Genomic DNA, 27,945 nt, shown 5'->3' on the forward strand with positions numbered 1-27,945 from the left:
ATATTTCATTTTAATTTATTTGGGTAAAAATAAAAAAAAAAGTACAAAATAAAGCATAGAAAGTCGTCAATATGAAAACAACGTCCATGACAACAACATGAAAGAAAAGGCAATAGTTAAATAAATCATTAAAAATACAGCCAGCTAATCTGGAAAAGCATCTCGTGGTAGCGCACTTAATATCTACACAAAACAAGCAGGACACTTATCAGTCGAGTGTGGGTCATAAAGGCGAAGACCTGGGTCATGTGAGAACACAAAGGTTGAGTTTGAATGCACGAGAAGCAAGATGAAGTGTTTTTTTTAACTCAAATATGAGTGTGTCATCAAATTTAAACAGCTTCACTACAAGAAACATTGATACTGAAACATTTCGACAGGAGGCCTCTGCTCATTAAACAGTTTTTACATTTCCATCAGTGAAATATCCCCTTTGCCTTTTTTATCTTTTGTCTAATAAACCTCGTTATTCCCTCAACACTCATTTTCATCATTACTGTGAGGTTTATCCCCATTAACATCCCTCATTAGCCAGATTTTTTTCAGTTTCTGGCCTTCGTAACGAGCACAGCACGTTACCACACAGTGTACGATCATAACGCACAGACATTAGCACAGGGTTGCGTTCGTAATGAGCCCGACAACATCCGGAAAAACGCCAATACAGCACGACAGCCAGCTACAGTGGAAACACTGGACAGAACGGAACAAGCATGTGAAGCGATCTTTGGCCCCTGTCGGTTTCAGAGCCAGTCGGCGCCATCGTTCCGAGGAGACCTGCGTGGTTAGTCTCCATCGTGCAGCCTCTTGTGCTTCACTTGGGTGCTGAGTGTTCATTTAAATGGGTCTGGAGGTTGAGTGTGGGCGCTCTGCAGTGGGAGCCCTTGCAGGAAACAGCTGGTTTGGGTGTCAGTGCTGGTGTTAAGGGGGGCCGTGGGTGGAGGTTCAGTGTCTGCGGGTGCGCTGGCCCCCGGCGCCCGTGGTGGTGATGTAGAGGAGGGGCTGCCGCAGCTGGGACCCTCGCTTCAGGTTACTCATGTGGGCGGTGGACGACTCTGAAGAAACAAGAAACCGCAAAGACAAAGCTCAATAAAAAGACCAATAAACGAAATACTGTCTCCGCTGACAGTGATGTCAGTTTACCTGTCTGCTGGCCGTTGTGGGGTGCCCTGACTTTGGCGAGAGGAGGGACCCCTCGGTACTGGGGGCGCAGGCTGGGGGCCTGGGGCTGACCGTGGATGTGGAGGTGGGGGTCTGATGTGCTGTCCAGAGGACGAAACCTCTGAGCTGTGGTCGTCTTGGTTTGAGGAAGCTGCAGGTGCAAGGAAACAAATCATTGATGTCATTCATCGACAATGTGAGAAGAGTAATTCTCCACATACGAATGAAATTTACTCACCGCTTGACCTGTGACCTCGAAAGAGCGGGAGCGCCTCTTCTTGCGTCGAGCCTCGAAATCCACATCTCTCGGCGTCTGGTTCTTGGCGGCGACCTGGCGGTTACGCGGGCGCGTCCAGGTCACCTGCAGGCCGGGTCCCTCCCCGGTGCTGCTGGACAGGTTGTCGTCCGAGGTGGCGTGCCTGAGCTCGGGGCTGGGCTGCCTGCCGCGCCGCATTGGCAAACCCCTAGGTGGCGCCTCGCTCAGGGAGAGGCTGCTCTTCTGCTTCTTGGGGTCCAGGGGAGAGGGGGGAGGGGGGAGTCGCAGGGCTTCCACCTCCAGGGCTTTGGAGCGTCGACGGGCAGCTTTCACCACGATGTTCTGGACGCCCTTCAGGATCTGCTGCCGCTCTGTGGGGACACGATGGAAATTCAGGTTTACAGCTCATCAACGACTTCAGCAACAAAGATAATCTACATAACAACCATTAACTAATGCTGAAATTATGATATTATATAGTTGAATTGCTTCAGTCGTTTGTAGACATCTTACCATTTCGCGACAGGGGGATATCGGCGCCGGCCTCGCTGCTCTCGGGCGACGAGTCGAGGTGGCTGCTGACGCTGTGGCTGAGATGACTGAAGCTCAGCGAGCTCTCAGGAGCCAGAGGCTGCAGCTGCACAGGAGACGCAGGACATCACGTTAGGATCAGATATCGACTGAAAAGAATTCGTTCTAGATTCTGAAGACCAGGTCCCCAGCTGGGACCAGAAATATAGGGTTTCAAGAGCGAACCTTGATGACATTTGATATGGGCAATTAATATTGTACTGGGTGTTAATGATGAGGAAAGCATTGCACTTTTTCAGCTGGAAAAATGCTATATAAATAAAAATGTATTATTCTCTCTGGTTACAGGTTCAGCTCAAAACTGGTGTGAACACATGTTGGTTCTCTGGGCGGCAGCAAGTTTCCAAGAATCCTGAACAGACCCGGTTCAAGAAGCGGATTTAATTTGGTGTAAAATGGGGTTTTATGAGTCACACTCCAAAAATGGTTGCATCAGGGACTCAAATGGAACAAACCTGGGCGAACGGCCCATTAGGGACGTGCTCACCTCTCTGTTGCCCTTTCGTTTGATGTGGATGGGAGGCGGCGTCATCACAGCCGAGTTCTTCATCTGCCTGGCATGAGGGCTGCTCTTAAAAACTCTGTTATTGTCCCTGACAAGGAGGAGAAAGCAGAGAGAAGACAGCTGAGAACCTGAAGTGGACTCGTTCATCAGAAAATCTATTATGATGCTTCCTTTATACGACGTTGTATGAATTCTCTCTCTTACAGCTCAGGCTCACGCAGAATGGGGGGCAGAGTGTGCCTCCGGATTTTGGCTTGGCCTCGTCTGTTATCGGGGAACATGTTGCGAACACTCTCCTGGTCTGAGTCCACGTCCTGCGTGTTGTCGCGACTGTGACCGGGCAGCGTGATCTTAGGTAGAGAGCCCTCCTGGAAACGAGAGCAGAGCATTTAGAAGAAATATTCACATCACAAGGTATAAACATTTACACTATTATTTTATATCATTACCAGCATAGGCGAGCAAGCAGTGCATTGCTTTTTACCCTCTCTGTGTGTGTATGTACAAAATAACTCAACAATGCACAGATGGATTTCAACCAAACTTGGTGGGAATGTTACTTGGGTGAGTATCTCAACATTATCAACTTTTGGGGCTGATCTGTAAAAGGTCAAAGGTGCTAATCATTAATATTGTTATTGTGCGGCCATTACGTTACCTAACTTGATTTGTTATACTGGGGTTACTTTGATGGTGTGTTACCTTGATGGTGTGTCTGGTGGTCACCTTGTCCAGGGCCATGGCTCTGTCCAGCTTCCTCTCCTCCAGCTCCCTCATGTAAATATCATACAGCTCCTGGAGGTGGGGGGGCACCAGCAGACTGTGGTCTGGAACACACGGGCACACGTATGATTCATTAAATCACAAATTCATTAAAACTCAAACGAAAACTAGGCCAGAGCTGAAAATGTTTTATTTATCAAGCAATCAATCAAACGACAGATATTTAATAAAGGTTTGTCGTGGTCAGACTCACCGTCAATGAACTGTCTCTGCTGCTGAATGATATCGTCACACAGGTGTCTGTGCTGCTCGAAGCGCTGCACCACGAAGTTCTTCTGCCGGATGACGTTGTCCTTGAGCAGCGCGTGCGACTGCATCTCGGCGTTCTCGATCTCCAGCTCGTGGACCTTGCAGAGGAGGCCCAGCACCTCCCGCTGCTCCTCTGAGCTCACACGCCGCGGCAGCAGCTCCTCCAGGCGACGGGCTCGGTCCCGAAGCTCCAGGAACCTGCGCTCCATCAACGTCTGAGGGGGGAAAAATAACAAGGAGCTAATTAGATTTCTGTATTTTGGATTTGGGAGATGATTTCTCAGAATGTTTCCGGCCAATTCTACCTTTTGCTTGTGAATCCTTTTCTGCTCGGCCATGAGTGTGACCAGATTTTCACGGGCAATCGCCACCTCCTGGGTCTCGGTGCTGTCGGGGGGAGACTCCGGGGAGTCAGAGTCCTTCTCGCTTTCATCCTTATTCACACTTTCCTTTCTCCTTTCTGCACGCCACTTCCTCCTGCGCCTGCTCCTCTCCTGCTCCCAGCTGGAAGAATAATAATGAATCTACATTTTAACAGGCAGAAATAATCACAAGTCACCTGCTTTATGATTTACAGCTCGGCCGCAATGATTTCAGTTTTTCTGCAGCTACATTTGAATGAACACAGCCTCGATAAATCCGTTTTTAAAGATTGTCTGTGGTCAGTGAATCCATTGACTTCAACGGGAAGCAGGACTGCAGTTGCTATGGTTACCAGGTGCTTAACACCCCACCCACACTCATTTAAATCTGATCAGGGGTTAAACTGTTGACCAGAGCTTGAATAAAAGATTCATGTAAAACATCAACCTTTCAATATTTAAAGAAAAACACTCAAAGCACTGACTCTGCAATGGTGAGCAGGTGTTTGGACGTGTCGATCTGGATCGACATGCTGCTGTTCTCCAGCTCCATCAGGCTCTTCCTGATCTCCATCTGCTGACGGAAGGCGTCCAGGAGCTGCTCCCTCAACTGGTCCATCTCCGCCCGACTCTGGCTGGAGTGGGCCTGGACTTCAGCTGGAAACACGACGAGAGGAGAAACCGTCATAAACAGCTTCATTTGACAGATACTCTTCATGTCCTGCAGGGGGGAGGAGTCTTTACCCTGGACGTTGCGGATGTCGGCCCGGTCTGAGTTGACCTGGCGACTCGCCTGGTCTGCGATCTTCTTCTTGAGCCGCTGGATCTCGGAGCGCAGGTCTGAGATGATGTTGGTGTATTGAGCAATGTGGTACGACACATTTATCAGGTTCTTCTTAACCTGAGACACACAGAGACGAAAAAGACAAAGAAAAACGCTTTAATATTTACATGGGTCTCAAATTTCACACTGAAAATTTAAATTTCTAACAGCAATACTGTTAGAAATACTTGATCTCACCCGTGTTCGAATATTTTTGGCACGGTCAGCGTACGTCAACGTGTTTCGAGACTCCTCGAACGCCACAGAGGCGGGGCTAATGTGGGCGATCATGACCGTTCGGCTGTTCCCGCCCAACGAGTCCTGTCAATCAAAGACGTCAGAAGCAGAACATTAGATGTGAACGGTTAAACACGGGATTTGGAATCTGGTCTCTTACCAACTCTCAAAAGTGTTGTACCTTTAGAAGGCGAGTCAACTTGCTGTCTCGATAGTTGACGTACTTGGTGCCATTTTTGTCGCTCAGGGCGTTGATGCAGTTGCCCAAAGCCAAGAGGGAGCGGTTGATGTGAGCCCCCTCTTTCAACCGCTGACCCCTGTTCTGAGTCTGAAGAGCACACAGACAGAGAGAGAGAGAGAGAGAGAGAGAGAGAGAGAGAGAGAGAGAGAGAGAGAGAGACAGAGAGAGAGAGAGAGAGAGAGAGAGAGAGATTATTTTAAAAACTGCTAATTTAGTCATGAATGTGTGATGCTTCAGTGAAATACTTATATATTAGATATATATTACAGATTCTATATGCTGCTGCCACTAGATGTCGCACAAGCACTAGGATCTTGGATCTTTGACTCACAAATATCAGTGAAAGCGACACAACCAGATGCACAACTAATAGATTTCTTCTGAGAACAGGAAGCAAACCAAATAAACAACCAGCTACCTGTCATGCAAACTGTTGGAGCTTTAAACACCTCAAACTGTTACTAGAGTAGCTGTCGTGTTGCTGCTCTCGCCCAGCAGGTGGCACTACCCCCCCTCCTTTGGCCCATCAATGCTCGGCTGAACTAAATCAACATAAACTTTATGACCCTGCCTGAGCTCCAGTCCTGATGAGGCAGAGAAGATGTCCCCCCGTGCCCTCGAGTGACAAACAGCTCGGTGCTGTGCTCAGTTCCTAATGGAGCTCATAATACGTGTCATCCATCAATAGTCTCCATGGTGAAGAAGTGGCTCTCACTGGTTTGCATGTTAATCTAACGGCGGCGGTGTTCACATGGACGACGAGTTATTCCTCTGACTGACAAAAGCAGAAAAGAAACACCAACAGTCAACTGAACAAATTCTTTTTCAAACTCAAGTGACCATTTAAAAAGCGGTAAAAGTCATAAATTAGACATGAGAGAATGAGCTGATAGAGAGTTGCACCTTTCTGCCCTGCAGAGATTATCCACAAGCTTCTCAACAGACTGAGCAAATTATTTATTTGGCAATAATGAAACTGCTCATCAGCTTCAATACTCCCCTTTTTCTGAATGTTAGTTTTTATTGTTTAACCCTGAATAAGTGTCTGAAGTCTTATTATTATGTTTTCTTCTCTTGGTTGAAAATGAATTAAATGTTTTATTACAACAATCAAATTGTTTTGCAAAAGGCTCTGAACAGAAACTTGAGTTTGGCAGGAGAGTGTTTGACAAAAGTGAAGACACCCACACACCAAACAACTCCCCACGACCAATTAATCTCAATGTCAGCCATTTAAGAACTTCCTGACACACACAAACACAAACACACACACACACACACACACACACACACACACACACACACACACACCTGTGCTGCTCGCTCGGAGCCGGCGAGGTCGATCATGAAGAGGCGTGCGAAGCGAACCTCCTGCAGGACGTCTCGGGAGCGGCTCTGCTGCTTGACGGCCACCTGCAGCACGGCGTGGGAGCGGGACGACGTCTGATTGGCGGCTGTGGGCTCCTGGGTGCGCTGCTTGTTACCCTTCATCAGCAGTTCCATGATCTGACAACGACACAGGAGAGAGCTCAGTGGTGCGGCCGGTAGCCAGGGATGGAATCTGAATGTTTCTGGATTAAAGTAAATGTCGTGCGGGAGTGAGTCGGCCTGTCTCACCTCTTGGGCGTTGATGGTCGACACCTCAGTGATGCCGGCGACCTGGATCTCTCCCTTGGAGTCTTCTCTCAGGTCCAAGAAGCCTGAAGACGGGTTCAGCAGGTCCCGGATCATCTCGTTGTAGATCTGAAAAGACACAAATACAATCGTCAAAATAAATATCGGGACATACGTTTGCTCCGTTCCTTAAATTACAGACTTGAATCAACTGGAAAGATGTTGATGTGAATAGAAAAGGCTCCATTCAGAGCTCCAGGCCTCCAACACGCATCCAAACCATGTGCAACAACATCAAGTGCTATATTTTCATCCGCCTGTCATTTAGAAACCGCAGCTTTTTGGGTGGCAGGCTGTCCCCAGGCCTCCGTCAGTGCCTCACACTGTTATTGAAGGTGCAGTGTAAAAGCTCCCGGAGCCACATGAAAGCTCGCGGCAGGAAGTGACGTCCTGGAAAGTGGCCGACGGACGACAGCAGAGGATCCAGCCACAACCTCTGAAGAGACTTTAACGGACTCCGAGAGTTGAGGTTTTTGTTTCTGTTATTTTTTCCTTTGCCGGTTGAGTTTGAACAAGACTCTCAGTCTATGGTCATGCTACCTGCTCGGTGTGTGTAACCATAGTTGTGCTTGTCCCCTGCCCGTTGGTTTATTTATTTTTCCGCAAATGCTACTGAATGGATTTCCACGAACTTGGTGGAAGGATGAAACATGCGGCAAGAAAGAAAAACAACGAGATTTTGGCACAATTCTAAAAAGTATCTGTACTTTCTTTAAGACATTTTTAAAGTTTAGAAAGTCTGATATATACGAGTTTGTGCAATCTGGTGCAGCTTGATTGAATTTGAGGGGACGTTGGGTCTTGGTGGAGGAAGGAGATCTAATGAAAGAGACGATCTAGATTTGCCACGAGACAAAAACTCAGTGGAGACAACAAAGGGATCAAAATTTATCGTAAGAGAAATATTAATGTCTGCATTAAATTTAATGGCAATCCATCCAACAGTTGTCAAGATATTTAACTAAGAACTAAAATTGCAAATCTAATGTTGGTGTTTGAGGAAATGACCAAATCACAAGCGTCTCATCCGGTTTCGTGCTAATACGTCTAATATTTGTCAAATATAAACATTATCCATAAACTGGACCAAAGATCAAGATTATTCTTTCATTACAGCTCCTAAATAAGCTGCTATATAAATAAAGAACATGATTATAACAGTTTTCTCTCTATGTGAGTCTTTGCATGTGTTTCAGAGAGCATGACCAGGGACCAGAGGAGCAGTGGATGTGTGCACATCGCTCAGCCGGGGCCGTAAAATGGACGCTTAACCTCTTTGTGGTGACAGTGGCAACGGGTTGCTCCGTGGAAACGGCAAACACGGACGTCACACCGCGGCCTCGTGTCGGGACTCATCCTGAACAGTTTAACACGGGTCAGAGAACATCCAGACGCAATGACTGGCGTCTTAATGGCAGAATTTCCACCCACCCAGAGCGCCGCTAAAGAGCTGAGCGTCAATAACACTGTCAGTCACTTCACGTAATGATAGTGTTTGGCGCTGGAAATACAAAATGTAATTTCCGAATGTCTGATGCAATAACCCCCCCCCCCCCCAACAAGTGCTCATATTGTGGCGTGTTCGGGTGGAAGCTCTTTTCATATTTGCTCTCTGGTGATTATACAAGGTTATAATCACCACTGCTCCATCTTTATCCCTTTATTTCCTTTTCTCATTACCTTCCCTGACAGCACGAACATTTCTGAATAAATGTGACTCATTTCCTCTTTTAATATTCACGCCACCGCGCATCTTTTCCCAAAGCGGAGGTTGACAGCGTGACGGACAAATTGTTCACTTAGAATCCTACAAAAAAGTCCCTGAACGATGCAGTTAAACAAAAACAATGACGGAAACGTTTCCTGTGCTTTATGCTCCACGAGGTGAAAAGTGCAAATAGATCATGTGAGAGGAGAATTTTATATCGAATTAAATAAACTGTGAACTCATTGTACCCAGATACTAGTTTTCAACTTCAGTTCCAGTCAAGGAGAGACACAAATAACCTCATTATACAGGGACACTAAGTTAGTTACTGCTATCAGACTCAAATGATCCAATGGCTTTAGTGTCATTAAACACACAGTCTGAGCTGCTCGGTAACGAAGCGCGGAGCCGCGGCCGGCAGGCGCCATCATCAGCCCGCTGTCTTATCTATGGTTCACCATCGGGATTAAGTCTGAAGATGTGTTATCACTGTTGCATTAACTGGATCATTCCGTGTGTTTGTGAGAGAGAAGACAAGTCTGCAGACGAACTGTGGGACTGTTCTGACCTCCAGGTAGGACATGGAGACGCTGTACAGCATGTCGTCGCTCGTCTCCTCGATGGCACGGAACAGGTCGTTCAACGTTCGGACGTAGATGCCCGGCTCCTTGTCCGTCCCCAGCATGGTGTACGTCTTCCCACAACCTGGGAAAGAATATGGACCATAAAAACATGTCTTCACCTTAAAATCGAATGATTTACATTCTAAAACCCATCAGAAGAGCTGAGACAGATGGACGGACAGGAGGAAGACGTCATAGAGACACATGGAAATGGAGAAACGGTGCTAAAATATTCTCTGAGGATCTAGGGCTGGAAACACTGGCGGCAAAGCATGACTCATTTTCTAATTAGACCTGCGCGAAGATCAAAAACCACAACAGACGTGACTGAGACGTGTCCCAGTTTCCCCGTGAGCTGACGAGATGACTCAGAGAAGTATCACGACTGACTGGATGACACAACCTCCATTCAAGAGGAGTCATAGGTAATCGACCAAGGTTACACACCCACACACACACACACCCCCCCCCCCCCCCACACACACACACGCATACAAACCTGTGGGTCCGTATGCGAACACAGTGGCGTTGTAGCCTGATATGAGGCCCTCGATCAGCCCTTTGGTTGTAGCTCTGTACACCTCCTCCTGCACAGGGAAAAGAAAATACACTGAAACTCTACATCCAGATGAATTTCACTGAGTTTTTCCATTGTTTCGAATTTTTCCCTTTCAGCCGACCTGATTGGCCGAGTAGTCGAACCCCACGTCAAACATGTAAGTCTTCTCCCGGGAGCGGTTGGCACGCAGGATGTCGTCCGGGTCCTCCATGGGGTCCAGCAGAACCACCATCTGATGACGAGGGGGGAGGGGGGGGGGGAGGATGAAAGATGAGGAAAAGTGTTGATATTTATATGTGAGCGTCCAGAAAATACATCGTGATTCTCAGCTCAACGTCTCCTTTCTCAAGGACGTCATTAACGTCACTACACTGCAACAGCTGGAGAAACCTTGAGGCTGCACCAACCGAGACCTGTTGTTCAATTTCAGTCTGGTGCGCACGGAGCATTGAAATCAGACAGGAAGGAAAAGACATGGGGGGGGGCAGGTTGTGTCTCACGTTGTATGTGATTGTTGCTGTTGGACGAAGCTAAAGCCTGAAACACCGTCATCAGTAAATCACAGATCTCTGAGAGAACACAGACACAGCACGACAGTAAGTGGCAGAAACGTCAATGATGATAATAATAATAATAATAATAATAGCCCATGTATTTCAGATGTGCCAGGCTCCGTCCACTAGTGGAACAGGAGAGTCCTCGGAGGCCTCTCACCCCTGAAGCCCCGGCCCGGTTGATTACCACCTCAACCGGCGAGCCGCTCACTTTGAAGCCTCTCGATTGAAATTCAAAGAGGAGAGATTTCACTTTTAATAAAGTGACCGCAGCGGGTGAAGGTGGGCGGCTTTGGGAGGCTCGCGCGGGGAGCAATCAGCGAAACGAGGGGCGCGGGAGAGGGGGGTGAGGAGCTGAAGAGGGCGAAAGAGGGAAAAAGGAGAGGGGGAGGAAAGCTACACCGCTATTTAAAGCAACACTATGCAGGTTTCACTGAGCAACAGCGCCCCCTGCAGCCACACGCGGTGTTTAATTCTGTTGGGCTCTGCTCTCGAGCGATGAAGTGGGTTTCATGTAGAATAAAAACAAAGCCGGAGCTCGGACTGTGTCGTCTCACTCACTGAAACTAAAACACAACTGAACGGTCGATATTACCCATGATCCTCTGCTTCCTGAACCCGAAGAGCTGCTGCTGTAACAAATCCACCAAACTCTCTTTAGAATTCTTCATATTTTAAAAGTTTCCTGCTGAATATTGGAGATAAACTCTGTTTTTTTAATAACTTCTGAGTCTTTTTAACTGATCCACAGAGCTGTGACACTCAGTCGGTTCTTCTCACAGGAGATCGAACCCACTCACCAGAGTTACATAGACAAGGAGAACATGTGAGAATGAGAGTAGCATGTGCAGCAGCTGATTTCTTCCTCCCTCCTCTTCTTTCTCCTCATCCTCTTAACTTCCTGCTTCTCTTCTAACTTTTTCTTTCCAGCTGCAGTGACGTACAACTTCTGATCTTGTTTCACAGGAAGGATACTGTGAACAAGGGAGCACGTCTCTTAGTATCCAAGGTCAGGACCTTAGGTCACTTGGTACGATGACCGTCAGACTCAATTAGAAGAAATACAGACGGAGAGGTGTGCAGATAAGACGTTTGTTTGGTTGCAGGATGTTTGGACAAGCAGCACTTTCAGAGTGTTGACTAGAGTCCGACCGATTTATCAGTTGGCCGATAGAACTCGACCGATATGACACTTTCACAGATATATGTAAATCAATATACATCATGAAAAAACATTACATTTGAATTTATAATGTCTCTAATCTGGACTGGTGAAGTTTTCATCATTTGAATCATCAGTGAATCACGTTTACTTCAAAATCTTTAAAGTATCTGAGGATCACTTTTCCGTCTGGTCACATGAACATGGAAACAACGCTCGCCCAGTGGAGACGGAGCATCACCTCCATAAAGAACATCTCATCACAGAAAGTCTCTGTCCTCCAACACATTACAACATGACACTTGTTCTTTAAACCTGACCTCGTGTCATGTGGGTGTAACAAACGAATCGAAAACAATGCCTTTTCAAATCCAGCCACGTCGCAGTGCACCAGCGTGCATGGCGTGTGTGTTCCTTGAGAAAGCTAATGAGCGTGCAACAATGCTCTCACATAATTGCACGTATAGTGGGTATCAGATAGTGCGCGCCGTGCACCCATGCACAGTTTTGTGCCTGTGCGGTGCTCTGGGGAAAATCATTAAAGACCAGGGGTGTTGATGACACTTCTGGTCCCATCTGTCATCTGTGTTTCTTGAGTAACAGTACCTGCCACGGCTCCACCCACGGACGTGCACACACAGCAGCTGCTGCTCAGGCACATTCTATACCGCTCATTTTCTTAAGTCTTCTGATAAGACTGTGAAGATGCTGGCTCTGGTGACAGCGCGCCCTGCAGCAGTATGAGACTAAAGATGTCTGGGCGTGTGCGTCGGGGTTTGGGCACCAGTAACAGACTGCAGGTTGGCACGAGGACGTCTTTCACAGCGCACTGTCCTCTGTGGTCAATTAAGAGGCTTCTGGGAAACAAAGAGGACGGGGTGAAGTACAGGTTAGTGACGTCCGGCGCTCAGAACAGGTTGAGGAGCATTTGGAAACACGGCAGTCTCATGGATACCAGCCAATCTCCCACATACCCTCCCTCTCCCTCTCTCACTCAGTCTCACACAGTCGCATGGAAACAATGGACTCACACACACATGAACACACACATGAACACGCACGTAGCAACTCAGACAGCAGCGTCTCGTGTCCACTGCAACAAGCAGGTCTGTGCAAGCAGGGCGGCAAAACTGACCACAAGGACGGAGGCTGGCTCCCACACACCGAGCCTGTGTGCGAGATGAGAGACGGGGGCGTTGGATGCAGTCGATTTTCATTTAATAAAAATAACAAGCACTGGTTCCTCTCTTGAGCTGAGTTCAAGCACCAGCTCAAGGTCAAATGACAGAGACAACATTATAAAAGTAAAATGATTTAAAAAGATGGAGAAAATCTGAAAATGACGTATTTCAAACAATAATTTACACTGGTTCCAGCTTTTTTCTGGTCTCCTGTGCTTATTATGACACAAGACACAAGACATCTGTAAATGTCAATAGGAGCCACAGACTAAATGTATAATTGGATATTTAAGCATCAGACGTCTCGCCGCTTGCCGGCACCATTACCTCTTTTGAAAAAATTGTTTGTCACTGCAGCCTCTGAAGGATACAGCTCCTGAATTGGGACATAGCTACTTCTGGTTTGGATTGGCGCTGGACAAATTACCAAACTCTGAGTGGCGTCTCAGTGCGTCATCACCTTAATCCCAATTTGCTGACATTTTCGAGACCAAACGATTGATCGAGAAAATAATCAGCAAATAAATGCGTCATGAAAATAACCGTTAGGTGCAGATGTCCTTCTGGGTATCTATTAAGATTCTGTGTTATGTCACAGTGTGACTCATCACACGCTGCCAGTGATTTCTACTGGGTGAGGCTGGATGATTTATTTCCACGTGGACAGAACAAGCAGAAGCATCGATTCCTCCTTCCAGTATCTGCTGCGAATTATAAATCCACAGCTGCACGGCAACCGCTCTGCAAACACACCTGGCACAGTTCAGAAAACACACGGGGGCTGATAAGATTAATAGAAACGGCTCCGGTGCTGCTGTTAATGAACAAAGTGGAGGACGGGCTGTGACTTTGACACTGAGAATCCATTACGGGACAAAGGCTGTGACTCTGATGTGAAGGCAAAAGGTTCAAGCATTCATCAGAGATCTATTTGTCTGCTTTGACGACGGATCTGCTCTCGTGGTCTGACCCTCTGTTGTTAGAGGCCCGAAGACACACAATCATTCCAGTCTGCAAACATTTGACAGCGGAGGAGAAAGGAGAATAGATTCCACTGTGAACATCAAAGGTGCTGGTTGAATTGATCTCATCTTTCATCTCTTTTATAAGCTTTTTTTATTCCATTTCATTGAAGAATATAAATTCACAACAACAGAAGACATGTACTCTTGATGTAGATTCAAATCTAAAGGACTGCGAAAACAAGAAGAACAGAAGATAGAAATGAAATCAAAACAGAAATAAGATTAAAAAAAAGAAAGATTGCTATAATCCTCACGTTATTCCTCTTTAGAGAGATTATTACTGTTGATATTCAGGGTAATTGTGGTTATCCTGCAATTGTGAATATGAAATGTCCCAAACAAGATGAACAATAGTCATTATTGACCGAATCGAATACAGATTACTCCAAAAGGAATTTGAATCCACGCAGATTCAACATCTATGTTACAATAATTACACTCGTTCTCTATAGTTGTTTTCAGACATGTGCTGAACTCTAGATATTCTCCTGAAGATTCCAGAGGGGGTGTGCGTGAAAACGCAAATGTCAGTAGCTCCAAATCTGGAGGATGAAGACGTCAACTTGGGAAGACGAGAAGATTCGAGAGCTTTTTATTGGCTTACGTCTACAAATTTCGAGAAAAACAAGTTGGTTAAATATCTATTGTGTAAACTTTCAGGCCAGTTCAATAACATATGATGAGGTGGGTGATGTCGAGGTCAGATTATCCCCCCCGGGGGTCGAAATTGTCTCCTTTGAACCAATCACCTCTTTTCGTTGGCTGCTGACTGATCCATGGCCGAAGAAGACAAGTGGGCCAGAAGCCCGAGGGACCCGAGAACCACATGAAGTCAAAAGACGAGCAATTTCCTGCTCGACAGCCTTTGTAAACGTGGTGTGGCTGACAAAACAAACAGCCAGAGCGTGAATTTACACACGGTGGCTATGAAGGAAAAAAAGAGGCTCCTGAAATATTAATTTCCTTACAAGGATCAGCCAAAGTCAAAACAGCAGCTTGCTTATGCGGTGACATGAAACCAATTAGCGGGATGGAGTTATCTAAACGCCATAGAGAGCGGACGGGTAGGAGCGGCGCGCTGCTGCCCAGTGCCCCCCCCCCACCCGCCAGATGATGGGTTTCTCTAATCAAGAGGCCCTGCTGCCGCTCTGGTCGCTAACGCCGTTACTTGCTTGGCTGTCCTGCTGATCATCGCGCTGCCAAGTCCCACCGCAGATCCATAATTCAAAGCCTGGATGTGGTGCGGTTTCACAAGTCCTGCCTGCCCTGGTTGGTTGTCCATGACTCGCTACGCTATCACGTGCCAAGTGGCAGACGCTGCCAAGACGGCCAACGAAAGTCAGTGACATCAAACCCTTTTTATGTCAAAATAATCGCTAAAGAATCACTGGTAAAATGACAAAAGAGCGATCTTATAAATGACCTTCAGCGCACTGAGCGCCTCTCGTACTACAATGACACAGATAATCTCAGTGATGATCAGGCTTCTACTTGGAAACTGGACGATATCGAGTGTGTGTTGAGAAACATTGAAGATCTCTTGTCTGCAGATAAATGCAGCAGCTACTAATAAGTACAAAAAACGTTTAAAACCTGCAGTGAGGAGAGAGGAGAATCTAAGAGAAGAGACAACAGGAGGAGGAAATGTACGGTGCCACTGAGAGGTCAACACACTGCAACAAACACACAAATACACACATGCAATTTGACGAAACGTGAGCGGCAAACACTCCCAACACGACACAATTAATTAGTCACAACACAACTAAATACTCACAACACAACCAATTACTCACGACACAACGTTGTGAGTCTTTTCTTTTATATTTTTTCTTTTCTTTATTTGCATGTTTTCTTGAATTGTAGTGTGTTGAGCTCTCGGGGCCACGGACAATAGACACGTCCATTTTAAACAAAAACACACAGACTGGGTTTGAACCCCCATGTCCGACCACCTGTCCACACTGATGTCACGTTTTATTGCCTGCACTTGTGTCCTGTCTTTATTGCTCTGCTTTCAAAGGTTGTGAGATTACATCCTCTCTTCTCCAGCCCGTCAGGTTGACCACGCACGTACAGGGGAGACTAAAGGAAGAGCTTTTGTTTCAGTGTCATCCTCATTGTGACCCTCATTGAATCATATCGAACCTGACTCACACACAATCCTGTAGATTGTTGTATTCACACACAAAAAACATAATTTTGGTGTCGAGCAGCCGTGCTGTGGATGTTTACTGCTCTCTCTCTCTCCCTGTGTGTACGTTTCACCAGATCCCCTTCCCTTATCTTCAGGCTGCACAATGACATCAGAATCCATCAACCATGACATCTGTGTGCTGCATCAAGAAAACCCTGCAGCGGACAAAGGATCAAGATCACCGAAAGAAAGCAATCAGGTCCAGGCAGTGACCTTTGCGGGGCCACCTTTCAAGCTGCTCTTTCAGAGACGCAACCAAAGCTTTGGAAAGTCCAGCGGGCACAATTGCGGCTGGTTATCTGATAGAAAACCTCGGAGCTGCCCTCGCCGCACAATGCTACTGTATATCCCGTTTCAGGGGCTCTTGACGATCGGAGGCGTGCGCTGGCTCGCAGTGTACCTGATACAGGGAGCTTGATGGCAAAGTTTGAGGTCACGTAAGACAAACGAACGCCGGATCAGTGCAGTCAGACGAAGGTCCGACCCAGACACTTACATGTACACACACACACACACTTTGGGATTGGATTCCTGCCACCTTACGCAACAAGACGTCTTGAAACATCACGAGCTGGATGAGAGGAATTGCTTTTCTTTCTTTCCGCCACCTGTCCGTGTTTTTCCCTCGTCAATTCTGTGTCGAGGCCGCGCGGCGCAGATGTATTGTTGGATGTCACGGGCACAGATGGTTACAAAGGATATGGAGGAACAACACAGCAATTTGTCATCCATGAGAGCGATTCACTGAACCTCCGCGTATCAACAAAGTGTGAAGTGTGGGGAGGGTGCACGGTGACCTGGGTCACCCGCAACATAAAGTAATCAAATATATTCAGCGTCCTGATTTTATGTGCAAAACTCGTAAAATACCTTCGTTTTTTTTCTTTCTTTGTATCGATAGTTCTTAGTTTTTTCAGATATACTGCAAACTAACTGAAGAGGATGGAAACACAACCTCTTTACCAGTAAAGCTACTTATCCACTCAACACAACATCAAACAACAGACACCCGAGGGTCCAATTACTGGCGTGCAGCATTCAAGTTAAAGTAGAGCCAGCCAACGCGACAGAACCCGACCCGAACCCAATTTCTGTCCGAGCTCGGCCTGACTTGTCGGGTCCCGTGGAGTCGGGCAGCCACACTCTAGTGCATGGCTGCTTATAGAAGTGACGGGGGTCTGCCTTTCTCAGGGGCCCTCTTCCAGCTTGGGGCCCCAGGCAATTACCTGCCTTGCTGGCATTTTAATTAAGAATTCTTACATTTGATATCATTCACATTATTACACAACTCTCCTCAGGCTGATTAAGCAGATTAAAAAAGACATTTTGTGGATTGCACCCAGTGGAAAAGTCTTTTCAGCAGGAGAGAGCATGAAGCTGTGCAAGGATCCACTCCACACCGTGTCGGGTTAGCTCTACGCCCATGTTCACATGTAATGACATCAGTAATAGCAGACTGGTGCTCGACAGCTCGCTATTTCAGTCCCTTTTGCAATCCGTTGACATGACAGAGCGAGAGATGACGTCTGTGCGAAACACAAGAGCAGCCATTAGTCTTTTCAAGTAGCTTCTTTCCAAGTCGCCAGCAGCCGCTGCACACCATGAACTTTTGGAAATAAAGTGCGCTGTTCGCTTTTCCTGAAGATTAAAGACAGATCTGTTGTCCTCGAGAAAAAAGACGGAAAAAAACACCTAAAGAACGGCTGGAGCGAGTTCCCGCAGCCTTTCAGACGCTACAGCTCATTACGCAGAAAGCTGAATTGTTATGTGGATGAAGAACTGTCCTGCTAAAAGGGTTGTGAGAGGTGTGCGTATTAAAGGTGTTGAAACAGGAAGAGTTCTGACAACAAAACAAACACGTCTAAGGGATTCTTGTATTGAGGGGAGGTGATAATTATGGCGGGAGTGGTTGAGTGAGGGGTGGAGCCACCTACACCTGTGACCTGCACCCATTGGACAGTAGTGGTTGTCAATCATCACATGGAATCCACGCCCCAATGCATACGGCGCTTTATCGTCTATTTAACTCTCTTATAAATCAAGTGAGAAACAAGTGAGTCCTTTTCTTATAGCCTTTATAGAAACTATAACTAGTGGAGTCGCCCTCTGCTGGTCATCCGAGAGAACACAGGTTTCAGGGACTCCCGTATTGGCTTCACTTTCCGGAGTCATGTCAGCGGCACTCAGGATTCCTTTTCCTTCAAATAATATATTCTCAGTTTTAACATTTCCAGTTGAAGCGCTCAAAATCAAAATCCACATCAAATGAAGTCCTGACACAGTTCAGTTTTTCACAGGCTCCTCAGCTCCGCTCTGGTGGATGAGGCAGTTTCCCGCTCAGGTAACATCATTGTTCCCAAAGACAGCGTCAGGCCTGAGCCTCACCACACAAACAACACCATGTTATGACAGTGGAGCGTTTCACTGAAACCCCCCATCAGAGACTTGCTCCCTGTAGCTCCTTAAATCCCGAGACATGCGGGACATGATTTCTCTGTAAACACCCGATGGCCGGCTGCAGATGTGTCTGTCCTCAGTGACACCTCTTCTCTTCATCCTCATATTCTCCTCTTTCTGTCCTGTTGCTGTTTCCACGCCTCTGACCCTTTCAACAACTCCTTGATTCGTTCTTTTCCACTTTTCCGTTCAGTTTAATTCGTTTGTGTCTTCATGAGATTTCAAGGGGACACTTAATCGTTTGTGTTACAATCGACGAATCCCTGCTCGTCTCTCTGGCTCAATAAAGGCGGCGTATTGATGCCCCTGCGGCTGACCTGCACTTCCTGCTTGTGTAAGAGGTATTAGGTGGCGGCGGAGGAAGCAGGGGAACATCGTGCTGCTGATTCTGTTACACAAAACTGAGCAGCACCAAAATGAATCCGCTGAAATGGAAAACGAGGTTGTGCTTTCATAATCTAGAAGATAATGAGCCAATGAGGTTGCAGCAAAAGCCCGTTGGGTAGTTCCGTGCTTGTCATCGTCCCCTCGTGGCCCAGAGAATGACTCAGCAGCTCACACCTGCCACACGGTTCTTCATTATATAACAACCGCATTGTATAATAATCATAATAACAACAATAAGGAGCTCATTTTGATTCCTCGGGAGTGAACGTGTTTACTCGAGCACTTCAGCAGGACCAGCCGCGGGGCCCCTCCAGCGCCTCCTTCAGCGGCTGCTCGTGGTGAAGCGCCACGCCCTGCGCCTCTCATCGTAATCAGGAGTGGAGGAGCAGGGGAGGGCGCCGAGAGGGATCAAACACACACTACACACACACACACAGACACGCACCCATGAGAGGGAGTGCAGGGGATCAGTGGAGTCAGAGAGCGGCCGAGAAGGAGAAGTGGAGTAAGAGTAAAGCGAAGGAAAGCGAAGATTATCCACTTTCCGAGGTCAGAGGGTTTGTTTGAGCTGACATATTAACCCAGACAGGAGATAAAGTCGGACTAACGTCTGTGCACGACCCGAAATAAACTCTCCCGTGCTTCCAATTCATTTCTCCTCCTCTCCACCACTGATGCTGCTTTAGGTCCACGTCTCCCTCCCGGCTCCGCCTCTGTGTGAAGAGGTTAAATCGTCGCTGCTAAAAAGGACACGGCTATTTGTAGTTGCTCTCCTGTCCAAACATGAAGCTATTCAAACACGCTGTGTCGTAAAAACAAGACAAAATGTGCCCTTTTTCACGTTTCCACAGATTTTTAACGAGGCTAATATGGAGATGGACTGTTCTGAAGAGAACGGTCCACAAGCAGAGGGTGAGGGAACATGAAGGCAGCATGGGAGCTGACTATTTTTATATTGAGATGCTCAAATTTGAGGGTTTCTGATGCATGTTACTACTGCATGATTTCAGAAGTAGAAACTCAGGACGCCGTCAGAACACCTTGGATTTGGGCCGATACCAGATATCAATGTGATACCAGTGCTTAATTAATAACCTGTGTGGCGCACTGAGACTGGAATGACTTTCGAGGGGTTCGCAGACACTAGATTTATCGCAAACTATGACCATAGATTTCTAGCAGGCAAATAGACCAACCACAGCCAATCACAGCGGACCAGACATAGTAGTCGGAGGAGAAAGATTGTGCAGTGTGTGTTGTGTAACCTGAACTTGGCATAGCGAGCGTGAAATATCTCCAAACGCCTACATCTTTGTTTCAAGCCCCCGTCCGTGCTACATCTATGTGAGCTCTCCTTCTAGTGGCATACACGTTACTACCGACCCACTGCTGATGCACGACACATAAACATAGACATGGACATAGACAATCCTATTGTTGAAACCTAATCCTGCTGTCTGGCTCAGTATCAAACTGATATCAGTGCTGCATCAGTCCTCCAGTTTGGTTGAGCACTTGAACTTTGCACAAAATCTCCTCTGCCTCGTTCACACTCTCCAACATCCTTACGTCTCCTCTCACTTGTGTGTTCGCCAACGTTCGATAACATCACAGTTTAGATGCCGTTCAGAGTGAAAAGCCTTTCTCATTCACAGCGGTTTGTTTTGCAGGGGCGGGGGGGGGGGGGGGGAAGCTGACTTTGCAGAATCAGGCCGAATGTCCTTTCACTCACAGACCCATGTGGAGGTCGGAGGAAACTCTACACTGCACTTCAGGTGAGGAGCTTTGTCCGCTGCAGAGCCAGAAAAATGTGCCGATTCACGGACACAGTGTAATCAAGTCGACTTGTGCTTGGAACGGGCTGAATGCTGCTGCTTGTGTTTGAAGGACTTGATCTTTACAAAGGAACCAGGAGGAGAAGTTGTTTGCCTGCTGGCTGACATTCTCTCCCTCTGTGATCAGAATGAAACCACCTGCACCTCAGGTTTTTCTTTCTATCAGGTAAACATATGAATGAAGGCCCTGGCTGGAAAAACCTCTCATCTGTGAAAAAGTGCTTTTACGGCCTGTGTTCTCTGAAAAGATCAATACTTAGTGCACTATGTATTTACTGCTTCTGCACTCACAGTCCAATCCAGATTGCGTTGACGAGCGAGATGAGTGAAATGTCCCTGAATGCATCTATTCACCACGGCTGTGAAAAGATAAACACGATGTGGTTGTGGGCTTCTTCCACTCCTGGTTTTTTTCTTAATTCTCCTGCGCGGAGGAGCGGAGCGCGGGGGAACAGGGATACATGCGAAAAAAACAAAAAAACACAAACAAAACAATGGCCCTGATCTTGTGGAGGTGTATCCATGGAGACGAGGCCTCACTGTAAAGCATTCCCCACTGTGTGCTGCTGACAGACCAGCGCTGCCGAAGACCAGCTTAACAAGTTGGAGGGGCTGAGGCTGAACGCTGTAAACACTCACTTCCACAAACAAGATACGGACAAGTGTATGAACACGGTGACTAATATGACCACGCTGTATAAGACAGCTGCAGGACATCCTGTCTAATGTATGTTCTAATCTCCAGCCACATGTATGTTGAAGCTTTTAAAGCCACAACTAAATAAAGTGAAATGAGAAGAGAGAGGAAATCGTCCCGTCCACGAGGCGGAGCGACCATCTTTATCCCCCTCTCCGGGTCTTTTACTCCAGCGTTGATCACATGAGAACAACTTGTTCGTCATCAACAACACGTCAACAACATTTGTTCTTTATTCTAACAGAGGGACAAGATGAGCTTTGCTATATTTTCATTTTGCATGATTTTTTTTTTAGTTGGTTCCAGTCTGTTCCTAATGGTTTGTGCATCATTACACAAACACTGAGTCAATTAGTCTCTAATACATCATTTAAATGTCTTGTCCAAGGACATGCTGGCCCAAAACATAATAGGGGAGTAATTATTATTTTTTTCTTTATTGATTTTCACGTTGGCCGCTTTTTCAAACAAGCACTGAAGTCTGGACATTTTCCAAAAAGATTTCCAGAGGGACTTTATGATTTTGTGACCACAAATACAAATGCTCCTGAAATGTACTGTAGAAAAGCCTGAGTATCGTGAACACAGTTTTGGGATAAACTACGTTAGAAATTAGCTTTAATATCACGGATGTTAAACCCTGAGCCATTTAATCATTTAATATCCCATTCATACAGTATCCACCGCAGTTCACCTCTGACCTGTGTACTACTCACTCTGGTGATAAGGAAAGCTCATTGGCTACAAACAGGCAACAGGTGGTCCATGAAAGGCGGTGGCTGGGGCCCCGAGGGGGGGGGCAGCATGGCAAGCAGGTGGCAAAAGGCTTAACCTGAGCTAAAACCTGCCCAATGAGCTCATCTCCACTGGCTTATCCATTCAGCTCCCAGTCGTCTGCTTTCTGCCTGGGCAGCCAGATCTGAGTGCTCCCACCCTGTCGGCCAAGCGCTCTGCTAATCTGTCTGAGCACGTTACCTGGTGTCCATATGCTCGTAAAGGAAACAAAGCAATCAGGACATAATGTGTGTGTTTGTGTGTGTTGGCAAAGGGACGGGTGCGTTTAAATGTTTTTTAAATTAATTTATCAGCATGTATTTGTGTGAGGCGTGTCGGGGGGGGGGGTATTAGGTCTAACAGCCTCATCAATGCCGAGCAGGATAATCCCCTCCCCTCTGTTGTTATTGTTGTTGACCTGTCCCCTCCATCCATGCCAGGGCAGTCCAGGTAAACCCAACAGGTAAACAACAGATTCCCAGAAAGCCCAGCGTCTCAATAACATGTGTGTGTGTGTGTGTGTGTGTGTGTGTGTGTGTGTGTGTGTGTGTGTGTAAACACCGCTAATCCCCTCGCTGCCAACGTATCTCGATGAACTTAACGTGACCCGGCAGCAGCCATGCAACATATCTGACCACTTCCAACTCCCTCCACACACACACACACACACACACACACACACACACACACACACACACACACACACACACACACACACACACACACACACACACACACACACACACACACACACACACACACACACACACACACAACGCACCATAACGTGTGATATTCAGAGGGTGGGACCAACAAAGACAATAACAACGCCCTGTGTGGTTGTGCTGGTGTCAGCACATGTATCTGCCTCCCTCGCCTGCCGCGATGCCCTAATCCCCCCCGAGTCCAAGCCCATTTTAATGATGTCATGGCAGACAGAAGTGCTGATGTTGTCCTCGAGACTCTGTGTAATTGAATTACTTCTGAGAAGACAGACAAACAAGTCGGAACGCGGCGCCGCGGATTATCGGTTTCTAGTAAAAGCCTCTGGCAGCACGAGCTGAAAATAATGTTTCTGTTATTGTGACATATTTTCTCTTACATATTTTTCATTTATCCTTTTCTTTTGTCGTTACTTTCAATGACGTATCTTTCTAACTGCTGTTCTTCAGTTTAGATATTCCATTACCTGTATATCATAATTATCTGTCTTTGATTTTAAATGTCATCGGCTTCTTGTCTTTGATGTTTCGTTGTCTTGTTTTTATTTGTCCTCTTTGTAACGGCTGTTGTGAAAGATGCTGTATGATTAAAGTTATTGTGAATATGACAGAATTATTCTGCGGAGAACTATTACATAACAAGTAATTTAGCTCTGATGTGATTGAGGGTTAGAGAGTTGGAACAATTCGGCTTCTTCTAGTTGTGAGTCAGTGCTTGTTCATTATTATTCTATTCAAATATGATTCATTATGTGTTGTTTTTGTTGTCTCCTGTTGTATAGTGTCAAATTTGTTCTGTTTTTTAATGTGTGTTTCTGAGGTGGGCCCCAGGAGGACCAGCCGTCCTAATAAATAAATAAATAACCTGGTTTCAGCAGCTTCCCAGTCGTGACGCTCATTATCATTTCCACCACCTTCATCATCTTAACACGCTCACTGGTGGCATCGCTAAATGGTCCCCGATGTCCCTCGAGGGACCGGGTCCAAGGGCTGCTGGTAAATATGGTCCTCGTGGAGAGACTGTGGAAACCGTACATCCTCATACCGGAGGTCATGTGGTAACGACCTCAGTAAACACTGAGTTAACGTTAACGGGTGTGATCTTATTATTCGATCGCCAATGTCGTCTAAACGCCGTTAATGTTTGTCTGTCGCAAAGAATGAAGACGTGCAACACAATTCAGAGCAACACAGCGTTGACGTGTTCCATCAACCAACTTATACAATAAAATCTGTACAAGGAAACAGACGAATGTTCACCTGCAGAGTAAAAGTTTCAGGTTGTGAATTGCAATCCAGATTCTGAAATGTTCCCGTCGTGGGTTATTCTAATGTGAAATACAATTATCACAATGGATCCTTTCAAAGCAATTTGCTTGTAAAAGAAAATCAGAAAGTGAAGAGAAAGAGAAAAGATGCTTTCTACCAAATATATAACACACACACACACACACACACACACACACACACACACACACACACACACACACACACACACACACACACACACACACACACACAAAATGTATGTTTTCTTTCACTACCTACGAATGACCTTGAAAGTCCAGTAATCCTTGGGCTCCAGTTCATATCAGATGTAATTACTGCTGTCTGCAGTAAGTCAGCTCAGACACTGAGAGACTGAATAACCATCTGACGTTTTCTATCAGAACTGCAGCTCTGCAGTCCCATTGAACCCCAGGATCTGAAGAAGCTTTCAGACCACGTCTGCTTACTAAAATATTTGTATCTTTCTCTGAGAAAGGTCAGTGTCTTTGCTTCAGGAGTGAGTCACTCAGCGTTCATCTACAAACCAAATGTGACATTTGAGCTTTACTAACAAGTTGTTCTTTGAAAGAGAAAAAGCTCCCGGCTGCACTGAGGTCGCTGCAGAGACTTTACCTGATCGGCCTCATGACTCTGAGGGGCAGAGACAACAGGCCACACACACACACACTGCCCCCCCCCCCCCGTGCACAGAGGTGAACAGGACAGTGACACACACACACACACACACACACACACACACACACACACACACACACACACACACACACACACACACACACACACACACACACACACACACACACACAGAGCGACGACCGTCTCACCTGGTCGTCCACTCTGTGGGCCACGATCGTAGCCGCCTCCTCCTGCTCTGCATCGTTGAGGGGTCGGATCCTCAGGGCAACCTGCGGCACACAGAGAGAGAACTCAGTCGTCTTTGAGTTTAATGGACTCACAGATATTCAGTTGAGGGAAATGATAACAATGATGGCGACAAATGAGACTGACAGCGCTCTGCCTCAAACACTGAATGACTTCTTCTTCACCTCATGTGTCTGCAGGCGATGCAGTTGGATGTGGGAGTTTAAATTGAATAGATATGTAAATGTAGTGAAATCCTGGTGAGCTCTTCGGGGGGTCATTTTCTAAGACTTGGCAAAGCTCCTCTGGGGCCACGGAAGTAATATTCTTCTGGTTTCACACCTGATTTTAAAGATGTGTGGCGCTCAGCAGAGGAAAGTGGTTGATTTGTGAGCTGAACGCCTTCAACAAGTGTTAGAAAATGATCCCTGAAGAGCTCATCAGGACTCACTTGAGATGTGAGGCTACAAAATGTCCTGTGCTAAAAAAAAAAGAGGGGATGTTGAATTTAAAGATTTGAAAATGTAAAAAGACAGACAGGGACACTGTAAATAAAATACACTACATGGAGGTGTAGGATTCAGGAATAACAAAGCTTTACCTATAGAAGACACTCAGAGTCTGGATATGTTGACCTCTACATCATTGATTTTAGCATTTTTTTAAAGGGAATCTCTCAATAGCCAACAACCTGATGAAATGCTAATATCTGAGAGAAGTAAGAAGCTAATCATTATCACATTATCACTTAATTAGAGCCTCTGTGCAATATTTCTTACATAAGCTTTTAATGGGAGTAAAATGGGATAAATAACAATCACAGCAGGATCCAGAAGCCGGCCGGGATATTTAAACTCAACTCTATTGTGGAATTTCACTGCAGTTATATATTAAATATGTCGAATGTCTGGTTCTCTCTGGGTCGTTTGTAGTGATAATACAAATCCAGCTCAGTTCCAGCGCAGCAGCAGCGCTGGAATAACGAGGTCTTGTGTGAGTCAGCGTGAGCAGAAAGCTTATTACATGCTGGACGAGAGAGAGAGAGAGAGAGAGAGAGAGGGAGAGAGAGAGGGAGAGGGAGAGAGAGAGAGGGAGAGAGAGAGAGAGAGAGAGAGAGAGAGGGAGAGAGAGAGGGAGGGAGAGAGGGAGAGAGAGAGAGAGAGGGAGAGAGAGAGAGAGAGAGAGGGAGAGAGAGAGAGAGAGAGGGAGAGGGAGAGGGGGGGGGGGGGCAGGCAACTGAAACAGCAACTTCAATAATTCAGATGAGCACAGTGCAGCGAGTGAAGGGCTGAGCTGCAAGAAACTATTATTTCTACTGTCAGTTAATCTGTACAGGATTATCTGGATTAATACACGCATGGTTATTCTATTGTCTATAAATGTTTGGTGGATAAAACATCGGTGATAAATGATCATGTCCTAAAGCATCAGGTGACGTCTGTAAATGTACAAAACGTGAAAGAATAGTCAGTTGAATACAGTAAATACGGATTTCCAATAACTGTCCAAAACATATGACTGTCCCAAATTTTAAAACTGCATTTAATGCAATCTAATATAAATCTACTTCTATGATGTCTGTAAAAGAGTGATGTTGTTAAACTGGTCTAAATAAGTACAAATACTCCTCATGTATGAAAACAGATTGGACAGAAATAGAAACACTTGTTTTCCAGTGCAACACTTTTAACTATGGACGAAGTCTGGGTGATATTTTATTTGTTTGCTTTATTATTATTATTGATCAATGTCATCTTATTATTTCTGTTAAGTTTAAAGACTCTTATTAATGTGCAGATAACGAGAAAGAAAACATTATATAAATCTAAGGTGGATCATTTATGATGTCGATGACAATTACTGATATTGTTTTGTCGCCCCCTGGGCATAAACATGTAATTTCATAATCATTTAAAACTGAAAATCAAAGGTAGAATAACAGTGACCTGTCCCTAATAAACCGAGTTGTATCTATTATCGATCACTGATAACAGCTCGTTTGATGAAACTCTTATAATCACAGATAATAAAAAGTTACAGCTCAGGATCTGGTTCAAAGTAACGGGACTCACAGTGAGTTGCTGCTCCTTGGTCTCCCCCGTGTCCTTCATGGTCCTTCAGTGCAGGACAGTGGGCGTCAGACGGGACCCTGAAGCATCCTGCTCCTCTTCCTCCTCTTCCTCCTGCAGCTCCCTGCGGCTGCACTGGCCGCCTCTCAGCGTCTGTGTGCGGGGGAACAACCAGGAGCTGCCGCCCGGAGCGAAGCAGCTTCACGATGTCCGCTTCACCGTGCGCGCACACGCACCAACACGCACCGACACGCACCGACGCTTCAGACTAACAGACAGACTAACAGACAGAGTAACAGACAGACAGGTACCACAGGTCACAGCAGCAGCAGCAGCTCACCTGCTACACTCACTGCCCCGTCTGTCGCTGCTCTGCGCGCACGCACGTGCATGTTTGTGCGTGCGTGCGCGAGCGTGCGTGTGTGTTGTCCCTGGAGACCCGGCAGCTACACACCAGCTACTGTAAACAACACCACTTCCGCTTATAGCGTTTGTTTCCTTTTTCTTTTTTAGTTGCTCCTAGAAAGATTTACAAAGAGGTTCATGCAACAAATACTGTTTCTATCAATCTATCTATCTATCCATCCGTCTGTCTGTCTGTCTAATATTATTACTAAATATATTATATTCACCTTATTTAAAAACAATTCACTTTTATTTATTATTGATTATTTTACCTCCTGATTTGTTCGTCACTAAACTAAAATAAAGTCCCTCCAGGTTTAATGCAGCTTCTTCTGTAGCACTATACTGACCTCTGCTGGTAAGAGTGAGTAACTACCTCACTGGAGAGCAAACAGTCTATGGTTTTGTGCCAGCTACAAATTGATTATATGTACCCACATCATTGACGTCGATGAGAGTAAAACATGACGTTGCGTTAACACCCAACAACAAAATGAACGCACACCAGGAAGTACTCAAACAAACAGGTTTATTGAACTCAGTTGGGCCCCTGAGTC

At 46.2% G+C, this 27,945-nt stretch overlaps 1 protein-coding gene across 2 annotated transcripts; it reads right to left on the minus strand.

Moving 5' to 3' along the window:
* kif19 (kinesin family member 19) lies at positions 1–27,373 on the minus strand. Of its 2 annotated transcripts, XM_034570895.1 has the most exons (20): positions 26,987–27,372; positions 24,878–24,958; positions 9,894–10,004; positions 9,713–9,800; positions 9,159–9,295; positions 6,826–6,951; positions 6,520–6,714; positions 5,149–5,295; positions 4,929–5,051; positions 4,652–4,808; positions 4,393–4,564; positions 3,851–4,049; positions 3,490–3,760; positions 3,216–3,340; positions 2,718–2,881; positions 2,496–2,601; positions 1,931–2,054; positions 1,400–1,788; positions 1,144–1,312; positions 1–1,055 (listed from the first exon to the last, which is right to left on the minus strand). In XM_034570895.1, the coding sequence occupies exons 1-20, from the start codon at positions 27,023–27,025 to the stop codon at positions 946–948; spliced, it is 3,033 nt and encodes a 1,010-aa protein (XP_034426786.1). In that variant the 5' UTR covers positions 27,026–27,372; the 3' UTR covers positions 1–945. The 2 variants fall into 2 exon arrangements, with proteins under 2 accessions (XP_034426786.1, XP_034426785.1); XM_034570894.1 differs by having other exon boundaries at positions 3,490–4,049; positions 26,987–27,373.
* Positions 27,374–27,945: the final 572 nt, after the last annotated feature.

This window comes from Hippoglossus hippoglossus, chromosome 19 (assembly GCF_009819705.1).
Source record: "Hippoglossus hippoglossus isolate fHipHip1 chromosome 19, fHipHip1.pri, whole genome shotgun sequence".
In the NCBI taxonomy this organism is placed as follows: Eukaryota; Metazoa; Chordata; class Actinopteri; order Pleuronectiformes; family Pleuronectidae; genus Hippoglossus; species Hippoglossus hippoglossus.